Here is a 25,680-nt window from a genome sequence, read left to right as displayed (position 1 = left end):
CCCTACAACAATCACATAGACTGACATAAGCAGCTTTGTGACACAAGCATACACGTACCTCATGTAAATGAGGTACTTACTGTCTTCAACATCTGTCCATGACAGATTTTTTTGCCAACTTCTTCTCCCCTAAGTCTTGTTTTCTACTGAACTGGTCAAACATAACAATCTTTGTCATCAGATTCTGCTTCAGCAGAATTTTGTGGAGATAATAATTCAGCCATGTACGTTTTTTTGCTACTTTTCCCCCCAAGTTTTTCCATTTAACATTCTAATTGAAAACAACTCTGTAATGCCCTGTAAAATGCCTCTCTATATAACATACCTCCAGTTTTCTCTGATATTTCTCACATTCCATTTGGCACTGTGAAAGATTCTTAGCTGTTTCCTGTTGCATAAGTTGTATATGTTCACTTTCAAAGGACTTCAGCTTACTTTGGTGAAGAAGTTCAGCTACTTTGCTTTCTGTGCCAAGCTGCATTTGTCTATACCTAAAGGGAAAAAGAAGTTTGATGATTCAAAACCGAACAAATGTAGGATACACATTATTTCTCTTCCTTACAGGTGCAAATTTCAGAAATTAATCTAGTACTTCTAAGAGTTTAGTAAGTATTAGGATGGTTATCTAGGTGACTATTGCAATCTGTATTCAAGACATCATTAGGAAAATTAAATACTATAACGACAACAGACAACACAGTATGTGGAAAACTTAGTCCATGGCTTTTCTGAATATATAGTTAATGCACAATCATTGAGAACTGCACCTTCTTCTCAAAAAGCAGAAATGAAGTATATTTTTGAGAATATCACTGTAAGGTAATTGTATGTGATAGATAATAATCCACTGAGAAGTGGACTTTATTCATTTTACTTAATATATTTAACAGGCAATCTCAGAAAAGAGGGGTAAAAATGTTTGCTCATAGATAACTAAATTATTGAACTATAGAAAATGAAGGTGATGTGAAGAACAGTAGAAAGCTTTACAAATCTCAGTGTGAAATAACATGAAATTCAAAGGAGATCTATGCAAAGTAAATCACAGGTTATAAAAATGATTCTGATCATATACATAGAATTACAAACTTGTAGGTGACTGTTTTCATTCATGAGTGAGGTCTTGGGGTTATACTAGATAAATCCATGAGAACTTTGGCTTGTTTATGTTGGTCAAAACTAACACTTTGAGCATTACTGTGAAAGCAATAGAGAAAACACAGAAATCACTATATCCCTTTACAATTCCATGCCGTTGCCTGCATACTGAACGCTGACTACCATTCTAGTACCTCACCTCACAGAGAATACAATAGAACTCGTGTGGCATCAGAGAAGGGTAATAAGGATTACCTTTGTCAAAGAGCAAGTGCATGCACTTATAGAGTCACACTGTGTGGAAGAAATTACTTAAGCAAGCTAGGACTCTACAGCTTGGAAAAGAGAGGGTGTAACAAAAAGGAAGAAATGACAGCAGCCCATAACACCATGAGCAGCATAGAGAATGAGGATAAGAATTGACTGTATTTTCCAATAGGTGAATGAGAAGGCATCTAATAGAGCTAACAGAAACCGAAAGAAAATAAATAGAAACCGTTCTTCCCACATGAAAGCTGTGAAATTCTTTACCATAAAATGCCATGAGTGTTAAAAAATAACACTTATTCAAAAGGATACTTGAACAAATTGGAAGTGGAGAAAGCCTTTGACAACTACTAAAGCTACAAGAGACATCACACTCACAGGCTCTCGTTCTACTGGGGGACTTCAACCACCCTGTCATATGCTGGAAAAGTTGCACGGTGACCTGTAGACAATCCAGGAGATTCCTGGAGTACCTTGATGACAACTTCCTGAGGCAGGAAATAGATGCAACTCGAGGGGATGCAACACTAGTCCTGATGGTCACAAATGCTAGTGAGCTCATCAGGGACATCAAAAAAGGAGGCAGCTTGGGCTGCAGTGAACATGCATTAGTGCAGTTCAAGGTCCTGTGGGGTATGAGGGAGATGAAAAGCAAAGTCAGGACCCTAATTTTAAGAAGGCAAACTTCTAGCTCTTCAAGGAGTTAGTCATTAAGACTCCCTGGGAAATAGTCCTTAGGGACAAGGAAGCGGAGCAGAGCTGGCAGATCTTTAAACATGCTTATCATAGAGCTCAAGAACTTTTGATTCCCAGCTGTAGGAAATCAGGTAGGGAAGGAAAGAGACCAGCATGGCTGAGTCAAGACCTGCTGGTCAGAGTAAAAGACAAGATGAGACTGCAAAAGCAGTGGAAGCAGGGGCAGGTATCCTGGGAAGAATACAGTGACACCACCCGGTTGTGCAGGAACGAGGTGAGGAAGGCCAAGGTACAGCTGGAGCTGAACGTGGCGAGAGATGTAAAGGAAAACAGGAAGGGCTTCTATAGGTACATTAACCAGAAGAGGAAGGTTAAAGAAGGCATCCCCTCCCTGAGGAACAGCAATGGTGAGTTAGTAACAACAGATGAGAAGGCTGAGGTCCTGAACAAGTTTTTTGTCTCAGTCTTCAACGGCAGCTTCTCACAACTCTCAGGTGGATGGCCCATGAGACAGGGACCAGCGAGACAAAGCCCCTCCCACAGACAACAAGGACAAGGTTCATGAATACCTCGGGAACCTTGACATACACAAGTCTATGGCACCCCATGAGATGCACCCCAGAGTACTTAAGGAATTGGCTAATGCAGTCGCCAAGCCCCTGTCCATAATATTTGAAAAGTCCTGGTAGTCAGGCAAAGCCCCTAGTGACTGGAACAAAGGAAACATCACTCCTATTTTTAAAAAGGGTAGAAAGGAAGACCCTGCGAACTATCGTCCTGTCAGCCTCACCTCTGTGCCTGGGAAGATCATGGAGCAGATCCTCCTAGAAGAAACGCTAAGGCACATGGAGGACAAGAAGGTAATTCAGGAGAGTCAGTACGGCTTTACCAGGGGCAAGTCCTGTCTGACCAATCTGGCTGTTTTCTGCAATGAAGTAACTGCACTGGTGGACAAGGGAAGAGCCGTGGACGTCATCTATCTTGACTTTGCCAAGGCCTTTGACACTGTCCCCCACAGCATCCTCCTTTCTACATTGGAGAGATATGGGTTTGATGGGTGGACTGTTCAGTGGATGACAAACTGGCTGGACGGCCGCACTCAGAGAGCAGTGGTCAATGGCTTGGTGCCTAGCTGGGCAAAAGTGACCAGTGGTGTCCCTCAAGAGTCTGTAGTGGGACCAGTGTTGTTGAACATCTTCATCAATGACACAGACAGTGGCATCGAGGGCACCCTCAGCAAGTGTGCTGAGGATACTGAGCTGGGTGGTGCAGCTGATATGCCAACGGGAGGCCATCCTGGGTACTTCTCACAGAGACGTCACTTAGCAACAAATTGTTAGAATGCCAGATAAACCTTCACTCTAGCCCAGCACGGTTGTTACGTTAGCTGTCATTTATCAAACAGCAGTTGCAACACAATTTCATCCTATTTAGCACCTGATCTTTAGGTGGGACTGGGAGTGTTTAACAAAGACAGGCAGATTACTTTTCTCTGATGATTTCAGATGTAGGAATGTTTCTAAGGCACAAAGAGGAAGCAATTTTCACTGGAGTTAACCTGAATAGAACAAACAGGTGCCATTATGATGCCCTTTATAATCACTCTGTAGACATCCATGTACAAGTAAACAGTTCAATGCATGAATGAGGTTGTTCCCACACAGGCTGCATAAGCAGAGATGGGAAGTTCTGCCTACTGAGCTAGTGGAAAGGTCACTCTTTTAAAAACAATTTTCTTTTTGAATAGCATGACATTTGTTCTCAGTTACTGTGCTTAAATTGCTAAACACCAATTATCTACCTGGTTACCAATGACCACTGTCAATTGTGCTTGAGGATGCTTTTCGAGTGCTGATACTTTAAGTACTTCACCTCTGCACCCTTAATGGTTCTATGCATAAATGTAAGCTGCGCATATTCTGTTTACACTCTCCAGAGAGGTCCATAGTTCTCTGGTGATTTTGTAAGGCTATTCAATCAGCTGGGAGCTTCCAGAGCATGCTTATCAACCCAATCACAAACCGTAACTTCAGAGAAATATTTTGTAATTTGTTTTGGAAACCTGAAGTACCTCAGATGTGCATGATCTGTTTTGTACCAGTAAGGTTATGAAGGGTCAGTTTTCTTTTGACCTCACTGCACTGTTGAGCTCACTAGTAATTCCTTCACTGCAAAACCATTCAGAGTTTCTTTTTCATACTTGCTTTTACTCAGCCAGATAGGATTTCTGGTTTCTTGGGTACTATTTCAGCACAAGTGCATGTGCATGTGTGTACAGCGTCATGTAACAAAATGTCAAAATACATTCCTTAATCTGCCTAGATGGCCTCTAAGGGAAGAAAAAGAAAATAAAACTACCCCGTGCTGCAATACCACTATTGTGGAAAAAAATCGTGGAATGTGGGTGTGCAGGATTTTCCTCCATCAAGAAATTTTAGCAAACTTGATATAGTGAAAGAGTAGAGGTTTTTGTCTCACAAGAAGGCATTTTGGGAATGACAGGGAAATTACAGATTGAGCTAAGGAAAAAAAAAAGGAAACACTCCTGAACACTTAAGAATGAGGTCTCAACTTCATTATTGTCTGTGCCATTAAGATGACCAGTCAATCATGCCTGAAGTTTGCTAAAGCAGAGTGACACAACGGTTTATCAAAAAGGTTATTTTTAGAGTAAAGTAACAAGACAGAATATTCAGAGAGGGACTTAAACTGTGTTTTGTAAGGATGGCTCTAAGATACCTCAGTCAGAGGAATATGTTTTGTAAATGGTGGACCATGATATAACTTTTCAAAATTTGCATGCGAACATCCACCCTTTCTAATTTTGCAAATGATTATACTGACCCAAAGCTCTTTAGGATGTATTTTAGACTTTATCTTCAAGTTTAGAAAAAATGGAAAAAAATCCTGTAAGTTGTGAAAACATCCTGTCTCCACAAATTCAAATTCAGATCTAAGATCTTAAGAGTAATTCCAAGACACTCTCCTATTTTTGTACAAACGTTTGTGCTTTGGTTCAGTGCCAAGTTTGCAGAGAAACCTAAATGCTGCAGACATTCCCTCCCTAACCTGTCCTATTGCAAACCTTCCACTTCCAGCCTAAACATGTTCTCTAAAGTTCCTGCCCTCCTCCCTCTCTGTCCCAGTGCCAGCCCAGATTTCTCCTCATTTCCAATTCCATTCTCTCTACTTGGGGCATGTTTTTCTTCTCCCCTCTGTTCCTAGCCTATTCAGTTTCCACTTCTATCTTATAGCCCTACTCTCCATCTGCTGGTTTCTTTCTCTTTATTCCCATATCACCCTCATAATTTGCCATTCTTCATCAAATCCTACTCGTACCTCTTTCAATATGAGGTTCAAATCCCAGTTTTAACTTCGTCCCCTTTGCAACTGAGTCTGGCTGTTAAGGCTTCGTTGCTTCCAAAGAGCTCAAAGCTATGTAGAAAAGTACAGAACAGAATTTTCCTTGCTCCTCATTGTGCCACTTGGAGTCACAGGAGGAGTAACAGCAGTCTAGATAGGCCTAAATTAAATTCAGTCACATTAAAGACTGTCCATATGCTGTCCATACATGCAGCAAACTGTGAGACTCCAGTTCAAATACAGGCACTCAAAGGATCTTGTTTTCACTGGTTCTCTTTTTGATCCTTGGTACTAAACACTGGTTGGCTTGTTTCTGAGCAATCAAAAATTTCTCATAAATTGAGTTCACATGCTACCCACTAAGCAACTGAAAACGCAGGAACTCTGATCCTTAGTTTCAAATGTGTCCATTGCTCAGCTTCTGAAGCACTGAACACCAAGTCTTATGCGTCATGTGTCTGGCTGGTTTCATAAACTGAAAGTCTGGTTTAATACTTACTGCAAAATGGGTAAGAAAACTGTCATTCTTCAGTTAAAGATATTTTATGTGTGCTGGTACACTAACTTTATAGGCATTTACAGTCTTTTGTACTATTCATTGCTTCATTAATGCTTATCAAATATGTTAAATTATACTTACAATACACTTAGCAACAACAAATTGAAATCTCTCTATGAAAAGGAAAAAAGAAAGCTGAGTATAACAGTTAGACAATAAAGCATGCAATCTAAAAATTGTTTAAATGATGAAAAATTTGTTTGCTGAAATACTGTCACTTAAAATTTGTTTTCCCCAAATAACATGCCAAAAAAACTTTCAGCACAGTATTCCTGCTTTGGATTGTTATTTTAAAAAATCCAGAAACATATAGCTTAAATGCTAAAGGGTAAACACGATTGAACATGCAAGTTCTTGCCAGATGTTACATTTGCTTCATATCAAGTAATTAAATGTACAGTACTTTTGCATGTGGTTTAGTAAAATCTGTTTGAGAGAGAAAGCTTAGAAGCTTTGTTTAAAGCTGCTTGCTTCAAAGCAGATTTTTGTGTTTTGCAGCATTCTAAGCATTTGTTACGTATTGGCCTCTGATCCTCATTCTGTCAAAACAACTTCCTTGGAGGCAACACTTCCACATACTATTCTGCAGTTTGTAGGAAGTGCTAGTTTCAAACATCAAGATTTAGCAAGATAAACCGCTGGTTCATACTACCTATAGTTTCAAGACACCTAAGCCCAAAATTACATATGCAGTAAGTGGAGCTCTTCACTATGTAAAACCCACATATTCTCTCTACCCTACCTGGACTAATGCCCAGAGCACCCTAGAGTGGACACTTTTCCCTGCAGTGCCTGATGAAAATGTGCATACTTCCCATGTATTCTTGTGTCTTAATACCACAGAAAGAATCAGTTTAGCTGCTGCACAGATCTTCTCACTAACCTGTAACACGACTGGCAAAGAGCCAAGTTAAAGGTGGGGTATAGAATATACACATAAAAGGCACATCTTGATGAATTACTATAAAGGTAGCTGCTTATCTTCATGTTTATTCCACCAGGACAGCTACAGTGACCTAATTACCACGATGAGTGTTCCATCTCTTTTAAGAATTGAAAGAATGAGCATTATGAAAGATGAGTCTCCTTTAGACATATCTGCTAAATCATGCTGACTGGCAGGGACTGAAATCTGTTTTTGCTTCCTTGTCTCTGGACTATGCAATTGTGCTTCCTTTTATGTGACTCTGACTCTGTGAAACTTCTGGATTCACTCCTGCACTGAGACGCAGCTTCAGCAGTAATGGTAGAGTGCTCCAGCATAGCCAAGGCCAACCTGAGCTTGGCAGTTGTATTTCAGTCACGAGAGTTTCATAATAAACCTTCACTACAGAGTTTTCTCTCAGTCCTGTAGCTCTTATGGACATCAGATCCAGTCTTCCACTTCCTGAATGTGCGTGCTTACTTTCGGGCTACTGTGAAAATATGAGCAACTCCTGTGATGCTTGCTTTAAAAATGAAACAGGATGTGGTTGCTGTGGTGTGTTAATTCAGTGCTGCTGACACATGCTTAGTTTGCTCAGAGTCACTTGTGTGGACTGTTTTTACTTGGTTTAAGTAATCAGCATCTTGATTGAGTTAACTCTTTTTCTTATTTGATTCACTGAAATAAGCACTAAATCTGCTCAAATAATCTGACTCAACTTTATCAGTATAGCGATACTACCAACAGCACCCTTAACAAAACTAAAGGAACTGAAGGAACCAATAAGCATTTAACAAGCAATGGGATATAATTCCACTGCTTCCTCCACAAAAACTGTTTCTTAGATAGACAAACGGGAGAACAGAGTGACCCCAGTTATTTTTAGGAGTCTAATGGTAGTTGCTTTCCTTTTTGTCTATACACCCTAGTCAAGAGGTATATCCTTGTGCTCTCATTTACGTTTCGGAGGAGGATGATTCTAGATCTTCAAAAAACCATACAAATATGAAACGGAAATTAATAGACATGGTTGCTCAGAGAACACCTACTAGATCAGGAGACGTCGGCACATAGGTGTCTAGTTCGTGATCCAAAATCGGAAACTATCACCTTGCAAGATCCCTTGAACAAAACTTCAAAATAATCCCAAAGAAAGAGAAAAGATCCCTCTTTTCCAAACAGACATGCTGTTAAATGAGTTCTCTGAAGCCTAGTGAAGAGATACCAAAGGAAATAAGCCTTATAGAATTCTCCTACCTATAGAACAACCACCTAAAAGGGAAACACAGCAAAGCAGTCAGAAGCAGCTGAACAGCTCTATTGTTTCTGGCACAGCCTCGATACAGGGCACAAAGCTTCTCTTTTGCATATGTGTGCACGAGCACATAAAATGGCAAAAGTCTCCAGTCTTGAAATTATGAGAAATGTGCTGAACTGAGGCGGAACACACATCTGGACAAGCAGCAGAATAAGCATGATTAGATTTCTCATTGACTAAACAACATCTTTGCTCAGACAAATTCTTTCTTTTTTTTTTTTTAAATTCATTTTGAAGTGACAAACTGAAAAGGATCCCTGCTTTGCAATATGTTTTTTTTTCTACTGTACATATTTTAATTCAAGAGAAAAAAATAACCCTGAAGTATATTTATTAAAACCTCATTATGTCTTTAGTCACATTTTCTGTGCACGCTATTCTCTGTTTGATTTCCCACAGCATTGCAAGCCATTAACTTCATTAAACCAATATTTTTATTTCATGGTTTACTTCAGTCCATGAAAAAATTGCCATGTTAACAAAGTTGAATTTCATAGAGAGACTTATCCCCCAATAATGTATGTGGATTGATATAGAAAATACAGCTAAATCTAGTAGGTGTTTTGACTAATTTTTTTTTTTTTTTTTAAATAGCTGAAGTCACAAAATTTAAAACTCTGTAGACACTGAAAAGAAGCTACTGAAAACTGAGATACACATATTGGTCAAATCTAAACTGTAAAAGAACAAGGGAAGGTGATTCAAGGAAATAAATTAGATAGAGCTTAATAATAAATAAAATAAATAAAATTAGATTGCATATTAGGAAGTATTTCTTTCTTGAAAGAGTTGTGAGGTGTTGGAACAGGCTGCCCAGGGAGGTGGTGGAGTCACCATCCCTTGCAGGTGTTCAAAAAACATGTAGACATGGCACTTCAGGACATGGTTTAGTGGTCACAGTAGTGTTAGGTTGATGGTTGGACTTGATGATCTTGGAGGTCTTTCCCAACCTTAATGATTCTATGAAATTCTCTGGATGCTCATGTTGACAAAGTTTGTTACATGACTTAAGTTATGAATGTATCAATCTGTAAACTGTATATACTTTTCTTGTCAGTCCTTTCTCTTTCTATTCTTTCTACAAAGCAGGCTGCATAAGCATTTATTAAAAACAAGAAAATTAAAATTTGATCATAAAGATATTTTGAAAGAAATTTATGGTTTGTGCAATGGGTATAACAAATATGTTGTAGCCCTATACACAAACTACTACTGAGCAAACGGCAATTAACTATCTCATACAACTCTGATGAAACTTTTGAAGTAAACTCAAAGACTGAAAGAGTAACCAAGGTGACAGTCCAAGTACTGAAATGCAAGTCACATTTTACACATTAGAAACACAAAAAATTCCACACTGATTAAGAACCTTAAATGTGTAAGCAATCTTACCATTTACTTCCCACAATAGTGTTCATTGTATGTGGTATGTGCTGCTGTTCCTCTGATTTAATAAAAAAGTCATTAGGATACTTTTAGATGTAGACATACACTTAATAAAAGGTAATTACTATATGATTTTTAATTCCATTAATGCAAAAAGGGAAAAAGTCAAGGTGAAATGATTGACAGAATGACAGTTATGTAAGTGACGAGAGCAATACTGAAATGTCTCCCATTTTAGATAATAAAATCTAAAAAGCACTAAAAACACAGCTACAAACAGAAGAAAAATGTTTCGAATGCCATGTCTCCTTAAAACAGTCAGAAATTAACATGAAAATATTTATGTTCTTAACCCTACAGATGTAACTTGTGTGTAACTAATAATCTCAAAACTCAAATTCTATTCTATATAGTGATGAAAAAAAAGGGCTTTTTGTATGATAAGCAAGGGAAAAAAAAATAATGAAAGCAAATGTCATCACTGAAGCTTCCCAAAAAAGGACAGGGAGAGAAATGAGAAAGTAGGGACAAATCTTCTGAGATAGGGCTAACTGGTAGCCCATGAGACAAAGCTGCCTTGACATCTGAAAAAGAAAAGATACACATAACTACTGTATCAGCAGAGACTGCTTCCTCTCTCCATCTTCCCCACTGAAAGTCTGGCAGAGAAGGTCAGAAGGTTAGGGTTCAAACTGCCATAATTTAGCAAATGATTGGTATGTCCTTTATATCACACATAACAGGTTTGATTTCCTGATAAGCAGAGTTCAAAGTACAGGCATACCTTGTTATCTGTCAAGGACGTGTTCCTAAAGTGCTACTATTAGCCATGATGGATGGCAAAGCCACTTTCCCCCTAAGATTAATATAATGGAGGGTCTTGATGCTTGCAGTGACTTAAGAAAGAAGCAAAATATAAATATGAGGCGCCAGCATATTGCTACATAACTTTCTATTTATTCCCCAGTAAAACAACCTCTCAAAACAAGATCTCAACAATGCAAATGCAAAAGAGAATTACTGAATAATTAAGGCTCAAAGGGATTTCAGGGGGTGTCTAGTCCAACATCCTGCTCAGAGCAAGGTCAGCTATGAAATCAGACTAGGTTGCTCAAAGCTTTAGCCACTTGGGTCTTGAAATCTCCCAAGGAAGTAGACTGCCCACAATAATTCCTGGCTATAGTGAAAGGTCTTTCCTTATACCAAGTTGGAATCTCCTGTTTCAACTCACATTCTCTCACCCTCCTGCCATGCCCTGCTGTGAAGGGCCTGGCTCCATCTTCCTGGTGATCTCCTTGCAGGCACTTGGGGTGCTGCTGTTAGGTGTCCCAACGGCCAGACTGAACAAACCCCTTCCTCAGCCTCTCCTCATGGGGCAAGTGCTCCAGCCCTGACAATTCTGGTCACTCTCCACTAGATTCACTCCAGTTCATCACTGTCCTACTTTTACTGGAGTACTGCACATCCCAAAACTGGACATCCCTTGATACCTTGACTATTCTCCTGCTAATATGGGCCAGGATGATGTCAGTGTACACCACTGGCTAGTACTGAGCTGGATGCCTACAAAACCCCCATGTGTTTCCCTCAAAGACAAGAAGGATGACGTGTAGTCACACACAAAATAATTTGCATTTCCTTATTAGCATTTGAATGTTACAGAAAAGCTATCAAAACACTAAAAAACAGGTACCAAAGACTACTATAACTGTACTTCCAGCAGTTTTTTTAAACTAATTATGATACTGGAAAAACACATGGATTTTCATCTGTCTTTCAGAACTTAAAGGAACTTACATAAAGCTGCCTGCAGGCCATCAGGCATGCTTCAGTGAAACTGGGCAGCTCAGGGAAGGTTTTGTTAGAACAGTAAAGGATGGAAAGACACAATAATGGTAATAGCTAGCAGAGATGGGTCTTACTTAATCAAAGGACACGAAAATGACTGGCAGACAAGCAACATGTAGGAGAGCATTGCTGGATCTGCCTTCTTTCAAGTCTAAGACATGTGAAATATCCTTTCTTATGCAGTGACAGTAACTGAAGACACATTATCAATAATGGGAAAACAAAGGAGACAGTGTGAAGACCTCTCTTCATTCATATGACTTAAAAATCAAGCTCATCAACTGCATTTCAGCTTTAGAAACAACTATCAAACAATAAAATGTTGTATACTAGCCTGTTTGTTACAGATCTTAAGATGTAGATGTTTCTGTGTCATTACCCAAAAATGAAACACATACTGCTTCTAAAAATAATTTTCCTGAACTGTGTAAGTCTTTCAAAGCAGTCAGAGAATCTTTAGAAGGTATAAAAATAATAAATAAGCTTAAATAACAGCATCACTGGAGTAGGAGAATATGAAAGATATATGATACAGCCAAAACAAAATGAAGGAGCTGCAGTCACATTCCTCACACTCTTAAAAAATCTTCAAGCAGAGTAACAAATGAATCCTGAACAGATAGATCACCAAGCTGTTTATGACAGTAAAGAAGCGAACTAATTTCTCTTCATTTTAAAGCAGTTAAGAGTCTAAGTTTTCTACAAAGCAGCCTATTCTAATAAATTCTTCAGTTATCATATTATCCTATATTACCTGCTGAGGAATGTGAAAAATGAAAATACTTTGAAAATGTAGTAACTGTTCTAAAAAAAAAAGTTAATTCCAAGTTGTCTCCACTTGAGCATATTTGCTTTCACAACATACTTTTCTATATTTTATCAGTCATCTGACAAGTCTTAACAGAATTTTTCTACACAGACGCAACTCTGCCTTTATACAGCGTTTCCACATTTTCTAATACTAAGTTATTAATTTCAGAAAAGTAGTATTGTGGGAAGCAGTTAAAGAAAGCAAAATCCATGTCTGAAAAGAAGGAAGTCAGAATTCATGAATTATGGGGATACAAACAGGCTTTGCAATAAAAGTTTCAAGCATTTGAAAGATGCTTGTTGAAGATGTTTCAAGAATTCTTACGTTGACAGTGTTCTCCTCTGCTTCCTCTAATTATGTCCAGCTCTCTTTTCTCTTCCTATGTATCCTTATTTTTTAAATTTTCTTCCCATTTACTCCCACCATTTAAACAATTATTTCTTCAGCTGAACTATCACAATCCCCTCAATATCCATTTCTGAGAAAAATAATATTCTTTCTTGCAGCAGACTTGAAAAATTTGTTCTTTCAGGTCTTTCCCCCAATGGGACTTATAGACGAGACACTTCTGATCTCCAAATATGCCCTGTTTGTGTATTAAGTATGTGGAGGCTACATCCTTTTTAACTTTTAGGTCATAAAATATCAGAGTAGACATCTTTTTATTGTGCACTAGAATGAGAAAGCTCCTACTACTCTTGTGTGGTCAGTGCTTGTATCGTTTCGTCACTGTCATCATCTGTTCTTTCCACTAGGAGCTCCAGAATATTGTTACGTCTGTAAAGCACCTAATAAAGCAAGAGAAGATGCAGTTCTTGTACTCACTGAACAGCAGCTGGAAAGTTCTCCCCTTGCTGTTAACATTAACTCCTTCAATAAAAGTGAAGGAACCCATTCACTGAACAGTATGTTAAAAAATGGTTTTAACCCTTGGTATTATGGTTTACAAGAAAGACTTCTATTGAATAGGGACTATAGACAGAAAGAGTTAATTTCCCTTAAAAATTTAAAGTATGAACTGTTACACTTCAGTCTGACCATGCTAGTTACCAGTTTTGTGTGAATACTTAGGTCACAACTGAAAAACAGCCTAGTTACTACTGTACTTCAGTTAACCTTATTTCATGTGATGTGCAACTCCTTTGTCTTCTTTATTAGGGGCTTTAAGTAGATGGAGGTGCTTAATATTTTCCCACAGCACTTTAAACTCTTCCCCTCTGAGCTCCATTCCCAGCATTACACTCTTCCACTGTTAAAGTCAAACCAGGTTGGAACCAGACTCTAAATTTAACCTAAAACCACTTATTAGGCTAATATCTCCATTTGCTTTAATTCAAAATGGAGTCAGTTTTTCAGAAAACAAGAAAACCTGCTGCCAGCTGTTCTTGAAGCTGCAGTGTCTATAAGCACATGGCGCTGAAGCATGCTTGTCTTAACAGTACTGAAGGGGCACACTGTCTAAACCTTGACTGCTGTTCTATTAACAGAGTGGTGTTTGGCCCTATTTTCAATTCTTCCCAATCTCAGAATTCTTGGTAACTCTAAGTAGACATTCAAAAAGAAGCAGCAATGAAGAGGGTGCACTGTGAATGTGCATATAGAAAATGCACCTTAAAGAACAGTTCTAGGTAAATTTGATTTCTGCTTCAGGATATCCACACTGTTAGCGACTCTGAGCTGTATTCTCCACAAAACCACCAAGAGCATGGGTAGGGAATCTTCAATAAGAACTGCAGAATTACCGTCTTGAAAGCAACATAACACCTAAAGGTTTCAGAATGAAAACACAGTGGTGAAAACTTCAGGGGTGAACTTGTGCTGGGAAGCATCACTGTGACACATGCTCTACTAGATTATGATTACAAATATTAGAACCTTTTTATCCCACGAAAAAGCTCTGAGACATGAAGGTCCCCTAAGATCAGTCTGCAACACAAAAAGTATTTGAAAATTTTGAGTCTATTAATACCAAATGAAAGCATGTCAGCTATACAAGTGGTGTAGAACTTCACTGCAGAAGAATAAAAGGGAAATTAATTCTTCTTGTTTCCTGACAGAGTTATAGGGCCAAACATTTCCAGCTACACTATGTAATGAAGCACTAGTCACATTACCTCAAAAAAGATCAGCAACCTAGTCATAAACTGAAATGCTGGGGTCTGAACCCCGAGCCCCCGAATTAAGGTTGACATATGGGTGATGCCCACAGCCCTTCATACAGAAGTGGTGAGTTTGCCTTATAGCTTCCCCCCAGGGTGCGGCCGGCCCTGCAGGGAGAGCCAGTAGGGAAATGAGCCCCAGGGGTCCCGCACTGAGTTGACAAAGGTCAGCTGTCTGCTTGGGGATAAAAGCTGGGACCACTTGCAGGGAGTCAGGAGTGTCTGTCTGTGGAGTGCACTCCACAGAGCTTCCTGGTTCAGGGAAGACCTCCTGACTCTCCCTGGAGCTGGGCCCTGGTCTGCTTAAGACCTTTGTGAATGCGGGCTGATCGGGTGAGAGTCGCCATGTGGGCACCTTTCTCTTATGTGTTCAGCTTGCTGGTCTGGCTGTTTCCCATGCCAGCTGTGGGCAACCTCGGGTCTCTATTTGTACCACCTGTTGTGGGCCGAGTTACGTCCTTTGTGGCATCGTTGGGGGTGGCGTCAATTATGTACCAGCTGATTGATCTGTTTGTACCCCCAGCGATCATTCATGGAATGTCCTTCTTGTCTACAATACAGTCTGTGTATTGGTTCATCTTCCTGCTGGTGGTGGTATAATTTTTGTTGGGCCTGGTTATTGGCAGAACATAAACTCAAGAATCTGACTGAGTCAGATGCACACACATTAACAAACACTTCCTCATGTCAGACTACTCAATGCCTGAGATGAGTAGGAACGCTACCAACAATCCAGCAGTACTCCTGGATAGGGCAGGGATCTGAAGCTTACATGACAAATCTGACCGAATTTCAAAGCAAAATTTTCAAGAATATTAGCAGCCTCCTCAACTTCTCTGTAGAAAGGCTTATAAGAAAGAATTTCATTAGTTATATGTCCATTGGCAGAATCCCCACTGTCAAAAGATGTTGGGGATTTAGTGTACAGATGATTCTGGTCAGCAAAAGCAACAAGGGCAAACACTGAGCAGCTTTCCTAGCTATATTATTTCCCAGGAAATAATAATAATAAAAAACTTCTCAAATTTATTTAAATTCATTCCTGATTTGTTCAAATTTGAAGAGAAAGGCTTATGCTTATTTTGTGTTGGTGTCTAAGGTAAGATAACCAATCTTGTTTTATCTCCAAGTTCTTTGAAAATACCTGTTACATCAACACTCCTCACTTTAATGATCCTTTAACTGAGAAGAAGCAATCCTATTCACTGTGTTAAACTCTCCTGTTACCTGATGAGACAATTCCATTTGATCAGTTATTCCTAAGTAAGATCTCATTTTGACTTTTACTAGTAAATGATATGGAAAATTGTCTCACTCCATCGTTATTCATATATTGATACTGAACTTACAGGCAAAGGACTTTGTGAATATTTTTTCCTATCCCTAAATTGCAGTGTGAAGCTTAAGGTTTACATCAGCAGATTACTGGAATGAAGCCCTCAGATGAGGTAAAAGGTCTCTGTCATGGGAGTGAAGATCTTAGTAAATGAAGAACAAAAACATTTTTACTCAAAACAGGACCTCCATCCAGGTTTCCTGTTTTTGTCAAGAAGATCACAGGCTCTTTCAGAAGTGACTCTTTCTGGAATTTTTAATAACAGTTTTGTTTTGTCAATGCTACATGAAATGCCCATTTACCCTCTTTAAAGCAAAGTAAGCAAAAAATATGAGTGCCAAATTTGTGAAAGTTACCTTCAGTGAGAAAACTACCAGTGGAAGTGACACACCTGGAGAAGTGAAGAAAAAACAGGATTCACATTATACTAACGAGAGAGCTCAGAGGGTTGTGATCAGCAGCACAACAGGATCTAGTCTGAGGCCTGTTCCTAACAGTGTTCCCCAGGGGTCAGCACTGGGTCCAGTCTTATTCACCATCTTCATCAATGACCTGGATGAAGGGACAGAGTGCACCCTCAGCAAGTTTGTTCATGCTAAGCTGGGAGGAGTGGCTGACACACCAGAAGGCTGTGCTGCCATTCAGCAAGACCTGGACAGGCTGGAGAGCTGGGTGGAAGGGAACCTAATGAATTTCAACAAGGACAAGTGTACAAGTCCTGCGCCTGGGGAGGAATAACCCTATGCACCAGTACAGGTTAGAGGTTGACATGCTGGAAAGCAGTTCAGCAAAGAAGGATCTGGGAGTCCTGGTGGAGAACAAATTAACCATAAGCAATGGGATCTTGTCACTAAGAAGGCCAATGGTATCCTGGGGTACATTAAGAAGAACGTGACCAGCAGGTTGATGTTCTCCTCTTCTCTGGACTAGTTGGGCCACATCTGGAGTACTGTGTCCAGTTCTGGGCTCCCCAGTTCTAGAGAGAAAGAGAACTACTGGAAAGCATCATGATTAGGGGACTGGAATACTTCTCAGGCTGAGAAACCTAGGGCTGTTTAGCATGGAGAAGACTGAGAGGGGATCTCATCAATGCTTATAAATATCTAACGGGCTGGTGTCAAAAGGGCGGGGACAGACTCTTTTAAGTAGTGCCAAGCCACAGGACAAGGGGCAATGGGCACAAAATGGAACACAGGAAGTTCCACCTAAACACAAGGAAAACTGTTCTGTTTTACTTTGACGGTGACGTAGCACTGGAACAGGCTATACAGAGAGGTTGTGGAGTCTCCTCCTCTGGAGACCTTCCAAACCCACCTGGCTGTGTTCCTGTGTAACCTGCTCTAGGTGAACCTGCTTTGGCAGGGGGGGTTAGACTAGATGATCCCCACAGGTCCCCTTCAACCCCTACCATTGTGTGATTCTGTGAAAAGGATGAAGTATGAGAACGGGACTATTTATTATGGGTGACATGCATGAATACTGATAGACAAAGGAAAAGACTTGAGTGTATGTATACACATATGTGGAGACAAATACCTAAGAACTTTTAAATGATATACTAATTCCCTTACTTCTGGATGAAGGTGATTAAGATTTGCAATTCTTTTGGCACAGCAGGTTTTCAAAAAGAGATTTAGGTTCTCAGCAATGAAGAGCACTTTCCCAGACTCCAGTCAATACGTAAGTTAAGCAGAACAGTGAACTAGACTTTAGTTAGCTGAGACTAGTAACAGTACTTCACTGCTGAAACTAGTAACAGTATATTAGCAGACTAGTATAAAGCTAGACCAGATACATCCAAAACCACAATGAACTGTCTTAAATATAGCCAAAAGTAACCACAGAGATCAGCTTGTTTAATCCACATAAAACCCAGGACTTTGCCAAATTAATTCTTGTTTGAATTAAAATATGTCGGTAAGAGTAAAGAATATCTACTGTGAGAGAAATGCTATTTTAGATACGTGTCAAATTCTAAACAGGGATTATTTTGAAGTGGCCTGTGGCTTACACTGTTTGAACAATTTTCTTTGAACTTCCAAGGGAAATTCTCCCCTTCAGAATAATAAAAGTAACAAGCTAATTCAACTCTGCCTGTAACACCAACACTGGGAATATACAGAATATTTAGCATTTTATCCCATCATAAAATTGTTTCCCCAAAGCAAAAGAAATTGTTCTTTACGAATATCTGTTCCCTAGCCACTGAATGCAACACAATTAAACAGAACTTGCTTGTTTTTATAAAATATAATCTCTTTGTAAAGCAAAAATGAATTAATGGTTGTTTGCCAATTAGCATCACACACGTCAGAAATTAATCAAAGAATAAAACTTGTTACAACTGCAGAACCATACCCTTTTCCCCCTTTATATATGTTTTGATTATTTTTTTTTCCTGTCAGTGACAAGAAATACCTTTCCCAAGTTTCCTTACTGGATCATAAAGAAATACTTGTTGGTTTGTAAGGTTAATGACATCGACAGATTTGAGAAGTTATTACTGCTATGCCATCTTTAGGGGCTTAAAAACAAAAAAAATTGAATAACTGTTTTTCTTATTTAGGTAAAGCCATAGTATTGTTGGAACCAAAACTGTCGTCACTTAAGAGCAATAGCGTGTGCCAGGATTTTTGGTGCATTCAGTGCCACCCTCTTGACTCTGTGCCATTACCTCTCCTGTGTTTCTATAAATAGTGTATAAATGCTAGACACAGCAAACACGATGCTATATAATTCAGTACTGCTGTCTTATTAATATTAATAGTTTTTCTTTTCAAATTTCCGTTTACTTTATTATCTTATCCTGCTAAAAATTACAATCAATCTCATGTGAATTATTCTCTACTGCACATGGAACGAATTTAAAGACTCTAGCAGATCTTGTCAACATTAAATTAGGACAAATATGTTGCTTTGGCACAGTTAAGTCAAACCCAGGCCATGAAAGTTTGGATTACATACAGACAACTCCCCTCTTCACCATCCCTTGGTATGCTATCATTTACACGTACTCTCCTATATGAAAATACAAACAAAAAAATAAACTTGCAAATCTATTTACTTAAAAGGAGGAACAGGAGAAAGTCAGCACATTTGAAATGATTGAAAGCAGAGACCAGAACTATTTCTCTCATTCAGACACTGCAGGTTTACCGCGCTGGAACAATCCTTGACAGGTTGTACAACCAACATCTACACCCCAAGTACCTTTGACTCCAGTCTAAACTAAGGCATCTTAAATTCATTTTTTCTACTTTGACCTAAGTTAACTACTGTTTGAGTGTTTTCCTAAAACACTACATTTCTCAGCTGTAACAGCATCTGTCGTTCTTGGCTTGGAAGCAAGCTCTTGTATGAATGTGAGCAATCTTTTTTTGCTTCTTTAGAAATGCAGGGTATGTTCAACAACTGTACTACAGATCTATAGGAATCTAAAGCATGTGTTTAAAGTAATTCAATGCATCTCTCAGATCATGATCAAATACGGCATGCAATGTGATTAATAAAATAAACAGCATACTGCAGTACTTGCTACTCTTATTAAGACAGAAAATAGAATCAAACTTTGCAGAGAAGAAAGAAAATAAACACTAGAAGGAGAATTAACCCTTCCACATTCATTTAAATGGATTTCGTTAAAAAAAGTCTACTACTACTGCAAATATTTTTTTCAGCTTTTACTTTAAATTACAGCAAAAATATCAATAGTTAATGCTTTGTTACTATTCTCCTATGAACTCCAGGTTCCACAGATCTAAGGGCACATACAATTCCCATTCTATGTTTTTCACTCAAAAAAAAAAAAAAAAAGCAAACAACCCAAACAGAAATGTAGAGGTTGGGACTGTTCAAAAGAATACCAACAAGCAAAACAGATCTCAAAAAAAAAAAGAAAAGAAAAGAACATTTGACACCCAAGTGACTCAAGAAGAAAAACCAAAACTTTCTACAGTACTATTTCTCTCTCTGTGATTGAGAAACCATGTTGGCATTTTTTGCCACAGAGTTTCAATAGTGAAAATGTGTGTGGTTTTTTTGATTGCATTAAAAATATACCTTTTTCTCAAGGTCTTCTAAAAGTATTATTAATTCCATAAGTATTATTAGTTCTCAAAGTATTATCATTATTAGCACTCAAGAAAGAAAAAAATTCTGGAATGTAATGTGAAAAGGATGACAAAAATAGCAAAATGAAGAGGTCTCGAGCACAATTCAGTTGGTATGCCTAGAACTTGGCACAATCACATTTCAGCTACCTTTCAGTTTTTAGTTTTCTCATCTTTTAGAAGACTCTCCTTTGTTATATTTCTCCACAGACACAGAAATGTAATTTTTATTTGGGAAAACATATCACGCATCTAATTTTCAAACACATTTGAGTATTTCAGAAGAATTTTTAAATGGTAGCATTAATGTGGCAGTAACAGAAAAGCACTGCTTTCTAACGATATTTAAATATCTTTGACATGAAATGTGCACACATGCAAGATCAACAATCTTTTTCAGTGAACCTACATTTAAATATATCAATTTGACTGTCATTTCATAGGAATGTACTAACACACCAATAAATGCTCTAGAAGTTTGCCATATGAATCATACATTATAATTTGTACTGTTTGCATCTTGGAATCCATGTACAAAATGTACGAAATACAAAGATGTATTTTGTAGGGTGGTAAGTGGAGTAGGAAGGCCAAGACAAGTAAGTACAAAAATTGCTATAACTTAAGAATTTAAGAAGAGATGCTTAAACATGTCTAATCATTTCAAAGATGAGCTGTATAACATAAGTAAGTTATTAAAAGTGTAGCAGGTAAATGAAAGGTAAGCCTATTGATTGAACAATTTATACTACTCTCCTCCTAAAACATCGAGTGTTTTAAAAAGGCATTCTTACATAACAAACATTTTCTGTTTAACATGACACAGGGTAGGTCCATACGTCTAGTAGTTAGCAGAATAAATGTCACAAAAAATGTACATGTTTCTAAAAGACAAAAAAAGTAACAGTTAGCATTTTTTGTAAAAATTAGGTCTGGTAGCTGCTAAGTAAAATGTACAGAAGCGTTAAAACTTATACAAGTATAAAAATTACAGAGAAACCTGTGTAATTTGTTTTATACCTTTTCACAACTAGCTAATACAGGAAAAAAAAAAGCCTTGACAGGGTTGTATGAACTTTTAAATGATAAAACCAAGGAAACAACTTACAACTATTTTGCACTTTCACAAACATAATTTTCTCCCCTACAATTCAGTAATGCAAGCTCATATTGGCTAGTATCATACACCAGAGCTAAAATTATATTTTTTGAAACCTAATTTCTTTTTTTAACAAATTTTTGTATGTTATTGACACAACATTGTTAAATATTGATTTAAAAAAATATTAAAAATATAGATTAAAAACATGCTTCAAGAATTGTCGCTTAGGCAATTCTATCATATCTAAATCTAGAGAATGCTGTAGAAAAGGATGATGAGATAGGAAAGTAGAAATAACAACTACTTGCAGCCAATCTACTCTTACCTCACTAACCTAGGACTGATTTTTATTCCACATCAACTGAATTTTGTTAATTCCAATTCTAAAATACTTCAAATACTTCTTTTATGAGTGCTGTAGGAGTTAAATTCGTAAAGATTCTCTGGCATTCATGTGACATTCGTGTATCATTATACTACTACTTACAGCTTCTACATTGAAGACTGTTGTAGTAATGAACTACATCATCTAAGCAAACATCAGCTGTGAACACTGAACACCACTAAGGTGCAAAGAAGTCAAGAGTCAGACTTTTTTCACTGGTGCCCAGTGACAGGATCAGAAGCAACTGGCACCAAGTGAGACACGGGAGGTTCCATTTGAACATCAGGTAGCACTTTTTTTTTTTTACACTATAAGGGTAACTGAGCACTGGTACAGGTTGCCAAGAGAGGCTGGGGAGTCTTCATCCTTGGAGATACTCAAAACCCAGCCGGACAAAGTCCTGAGCAGCTGGCTATAGGTGGTGCTGAGTGAGTGAGGAGGTTGGACCAGATGACCACCAGAGGTCGCTCTCAACCTCAGCCATTCTGTGATTGTTTTAAATCCAAGTTGAGAAAGGCTTGAGCATCTACCTGTAAGTTAAGTCCCCAGTGTGACTAGTAGAAACCTGCTCACTGCAGTTAAAGCATTATTAAGAATAATAATGTTTTTATTTTGCTGTCCTGAAACAGCAACCATTACTTGGTCAGCTGAATGGCTCTCCAAACCCCACTGATTATGCTTACTAAGTTTCCACTTACTATAATGATATCTTAGACTTCTGCAACTTGTTTGTAGTACCCATAGTGAGTGCACTTACATTTAGGTGAGTTGTATCTCATGTCAAGTACTTGGAGCAAAAACACTGAGCATCTTTCAGAGTGATGTGCCTCTCTGATATGCTGGAGAGTGCAATTCTTACATTATTAGCATAATCACAAAACCAAACTAGAACGCATATACACATCCAAGAATGAGAGCAGGGCTAGAAACCTTAAGGTGGTGGCTCTTTTCATCCAGACACAGAATAGATTGAGGAAAAGGTTCTAGATTCATTACATGATATGAGGACAACCAAATTGCTAAAACAACCCAGCTATGCAAAAGACACACGGTTCTAGCAATCACTAAGGTACATCTAGTGGAAATTATGGTATCATACAAGATGGAACAGGAAACGATCTAAAACATTGTTCAGAATTCCAGTTATCTGTGTTGAAGGAAGGTCAAGATTAAAATAAATGGTACTCAGATGTTCAAGAGAACAAGGAATCTATCCCATGAGAAGTGAAATAAGCTACAATTTAGGAAAGTAAAGTCTGACTAACGTTTTAAGAGGACAAAACAACAGATACTTAAGGACTAATGCTGGCATCGGAACTTCTTGTTATAAACCAAGAGAAAATCTTAGAAGAGAAATTAAAACTCCATCTGAACATGACAACTAGACTAGCTTCTACTAGAAACAGGAGAGATCAGAGTTTACTTTACGAAAAGATGGTTACACACAATGACAAAAGAATCAATGATCCAAAAAGTTTACTCTCAAAATTACATTTATAGACCTTTTAGGTAACTATTGCCAATATCCACATTTTTAGTTTTGTTTGTTTGGGGTTTTTTAAAAATTAAAAATGAAATGCAAAAAGGCAATTAAGAGCTAAAATTGTCTAAAAGTTATAGGGTAACTGAAATGTTACAATTTCTTTTAGGATTTGTATGATCAGCTTATATCCCAAAAATCCCCCAAATCTGTTTATTTTTCCGCTTTCATGGCATTTTGTTTAATACACACGTTCTGTGCATCAACACCTGTTGCAAATAATTCTGGGCAAATTGACATAACTTCCAGGTAATACCAAAAGCTCTTTAAGCAATTAGGGAGACTGAGGGGGAAAGGACCAAGGTCTTGAACTTCCTGGGCGAGTGCTTAAAGCATATTACAGAAGAGGCAAGCTTAGCCATTTACCTCCTCTCCTAACAGTGTTCTGGAGTGAACTCAATGCTTCTGAATGAGTTAGCCATGATCTAATAAAAACAGGCCCTTCAGGGACTTGAACAGAGTTCAAGCACCTCCCTAACCATATCAAAATAAGCACTTAGCTTTCCAAACCAGGAGACTTCCGAGCATACACGGGGACCTCTACCTAGATGTGCTCCAACTTGGAATGCAGACTGATTTTAAGTGCCTCTGAGGTTAGGTGGTGCTTGAGAACAAGGAGGTGTTGGTAACACTTCAGTGGAATCTAGTCAAGTAAAATTTGCACCCAGACATCACTATGACAACCTACTGGAAAGCCTTTAGCATGTGCAAAACCTGTACTTAACTATATATTACATTTTAAGTATTTTAAGTTACTGCACATTTTGTTTAATGATGCTGTCACATTCAGGCCTCAAGAGACCTACATGCCTTTTATATTACGGAAACAGTACCGTGTCTTAGAAAATTTGTGTCTGTCCTTTCTCCCCTTTCCTCTAAAAAGACAAATGGAAGCTTCCTCTTCGCTTAGGTGTGGTAACTCTAAGAGTTACTGTAAGACAGCTAAGATGGAACATTTTGAATCAGGATGATATCTTCCTACCTTCTGCAGTTTCATTAACCAGATATAATCCCTTGTTTAATTGTAACTCGGGGTTTACATAATCTCAATGAATTTATGTTAACCAAAATCTTTCCAGTCATGGAAGACAACAGACTCCACTAAAAAAAAAAAAAGTATATCAAACTTCATAATGAAAACATTGAATTTCATGACCAGCGCTTGACAAATACTTAAAGTCTAAAAGATTCTGCATTGGAAGACTCAGTAAGAATGATGGTAAAGCATAAAAGCTCCAAAACCCAAGAATTTGTGAAAATAGTCTAAGCTGAACTCATTTAACTCAGAAAAGATAAGTGGGACTCACCTCATCTAGCTTCAGATGTTTACATGGGTATCTATTTCTGAGCCTGTTGCATAGACTCCCTTTATAAGTCAGCGTGAAGAAAGAAGTACCTTAGAGACATGATTCCATCCCAGCACAGGCATTTCAAGTCAGACAAGACTGATGCCAGCCACGGCAAAAGCTGTACCAAAATCCACGTTGCATTTACTTGTCTCAGAAACTGATGTTTGAACTCAAAGTCTAACAGTATGCTACATTATAAAAACATGCTTCAAAAATATCGTGAAATTCTGAAACAGTGGTATGAATGAGGCCGAGATCTCTGAAAATAGGTGCTCAAGGGTTTTCAGTGTTAGAACAGAAAGGAGATGTTCACCTTGTACTGAAACAAAGTCCACATCAAATGAGTTACCAAGAGCAAGATTTACAGTTTACACCTCTGCAAACAGTCATACAGCAGTAACTGGCTGGGCAGAACGGAAGAAATGGACTCCTCAACCATGCCAGACACGTTGCCTTCCACTCACCCGATGCCTCCATGCAACTGCTTCACCTTAGCCCACTGCTCCAAAGAGAAAGGCTGGCAAACTGCACTACACATTCTACACTAAGACAAAGACCACTCAGTAAGACTTCCCTCACTCATCTTTATTATCTTCTTCAAATTTCACAACTTCCGACGTAATGGAAGGAGAAGAATCTATTTGTATTTGACAACTATGACTCTCAGTCCCCTAAACTAACTTCTTCCCCTACTTTTTTCTATTTCCCCTTGATGAAAAATTACTATATTTAAGACCAAGTGTGTGTGTGGGGAAACTCGAGGGGGGTGGCAGAGGCAGGCAAAAGAAGAAGCGTTTTGAAATATGTTTCCTTTATATGTTTTACCACACAACTAAAAGAAGAGGGATTCCAGAAAATCTTTAAATGAAAAAATTAGTAATCCAAGTTCTATATGTTTTCCCCATCTTCTTCTAAGTCAAATAAAAAGCTAAAGAAATTTTAAGGGGTGGTAATTACAGTAAGAACTTAATGTGGTGTTGCAATGTGGACAACATACTGATGGTTAAAATTGGAACAGAGAATAATCACAGACTTGCAAAGTTATCCCTACCGTGCATATTGAACTGACAAGACAAATGCTACCAACAACTGGGAAAAAATTAGAGTGGCATTCAAACACAGACTGAAGAAATGTGTGTCTAAGCATAGGTATCAACACATGAACAAAGTATCTAAGGTATATGATATATACCCACTATGATAAATGTTGCAGATACCAGGAAGTCAGGATAAGGAAGTTAAAATGAGAAATATTCTTTAAGGAACAGATAAATTAAAATGAACTTTCTCACAAATGGAACACTGGTGATTTTTAGTTGGTTGTCTTTTTTTTTTTTGTTTTCTGATTAGTTGGGTTTTGGTGGCTTCATTTAGGATTTCTTTGTGTGTGTGTTTTATTTGTTTTTTTTTTTTTTTTTTCTTTTTTTTT

The 25,680-nt window shown here is 38.2% G+C and overlaps 1 protein-coding gene across 1 annotated transcript in view; it reads right to left on the bottom strand.

Moving 5' to 3' along the window:
* The window catches only part of PIBF1 (progesterone immunomodulatory binding factor 1), a gene marked incomplete at its 5' end in the record, with an annotated part of 93,528 nt that overhangs the window by 44,425 nt on the left and 23,423 nt on the right, over positions 1 to 25,680 (bottom strand). The window contains 1 exon segment of the mRNA XM_008947112.1: positions 326 to 491. Coding sequence (XP_008945360.1) covers positions 326 to 491 — 166 coding nt within the window.

Source organism: Merops nubicus, unplaced genomic scaffold (genome assembly GCF_000691845.1).
Source record: "Merops nubicus isolate BGI_N331 unplaced genomic scaffold, ASM69184v1 scaffold1049, whole genome shotgun sequence".
Taxonomy (NCBI): domain Eukaryota; kingdom Metazoa; phylum Chordata; class Aves; order Coraciiformes; family Meropidae; genus Merops; species Merops nubicus.
This window is presented reverse-complemented; position numbering and strand designations above follow the sequence as displayed.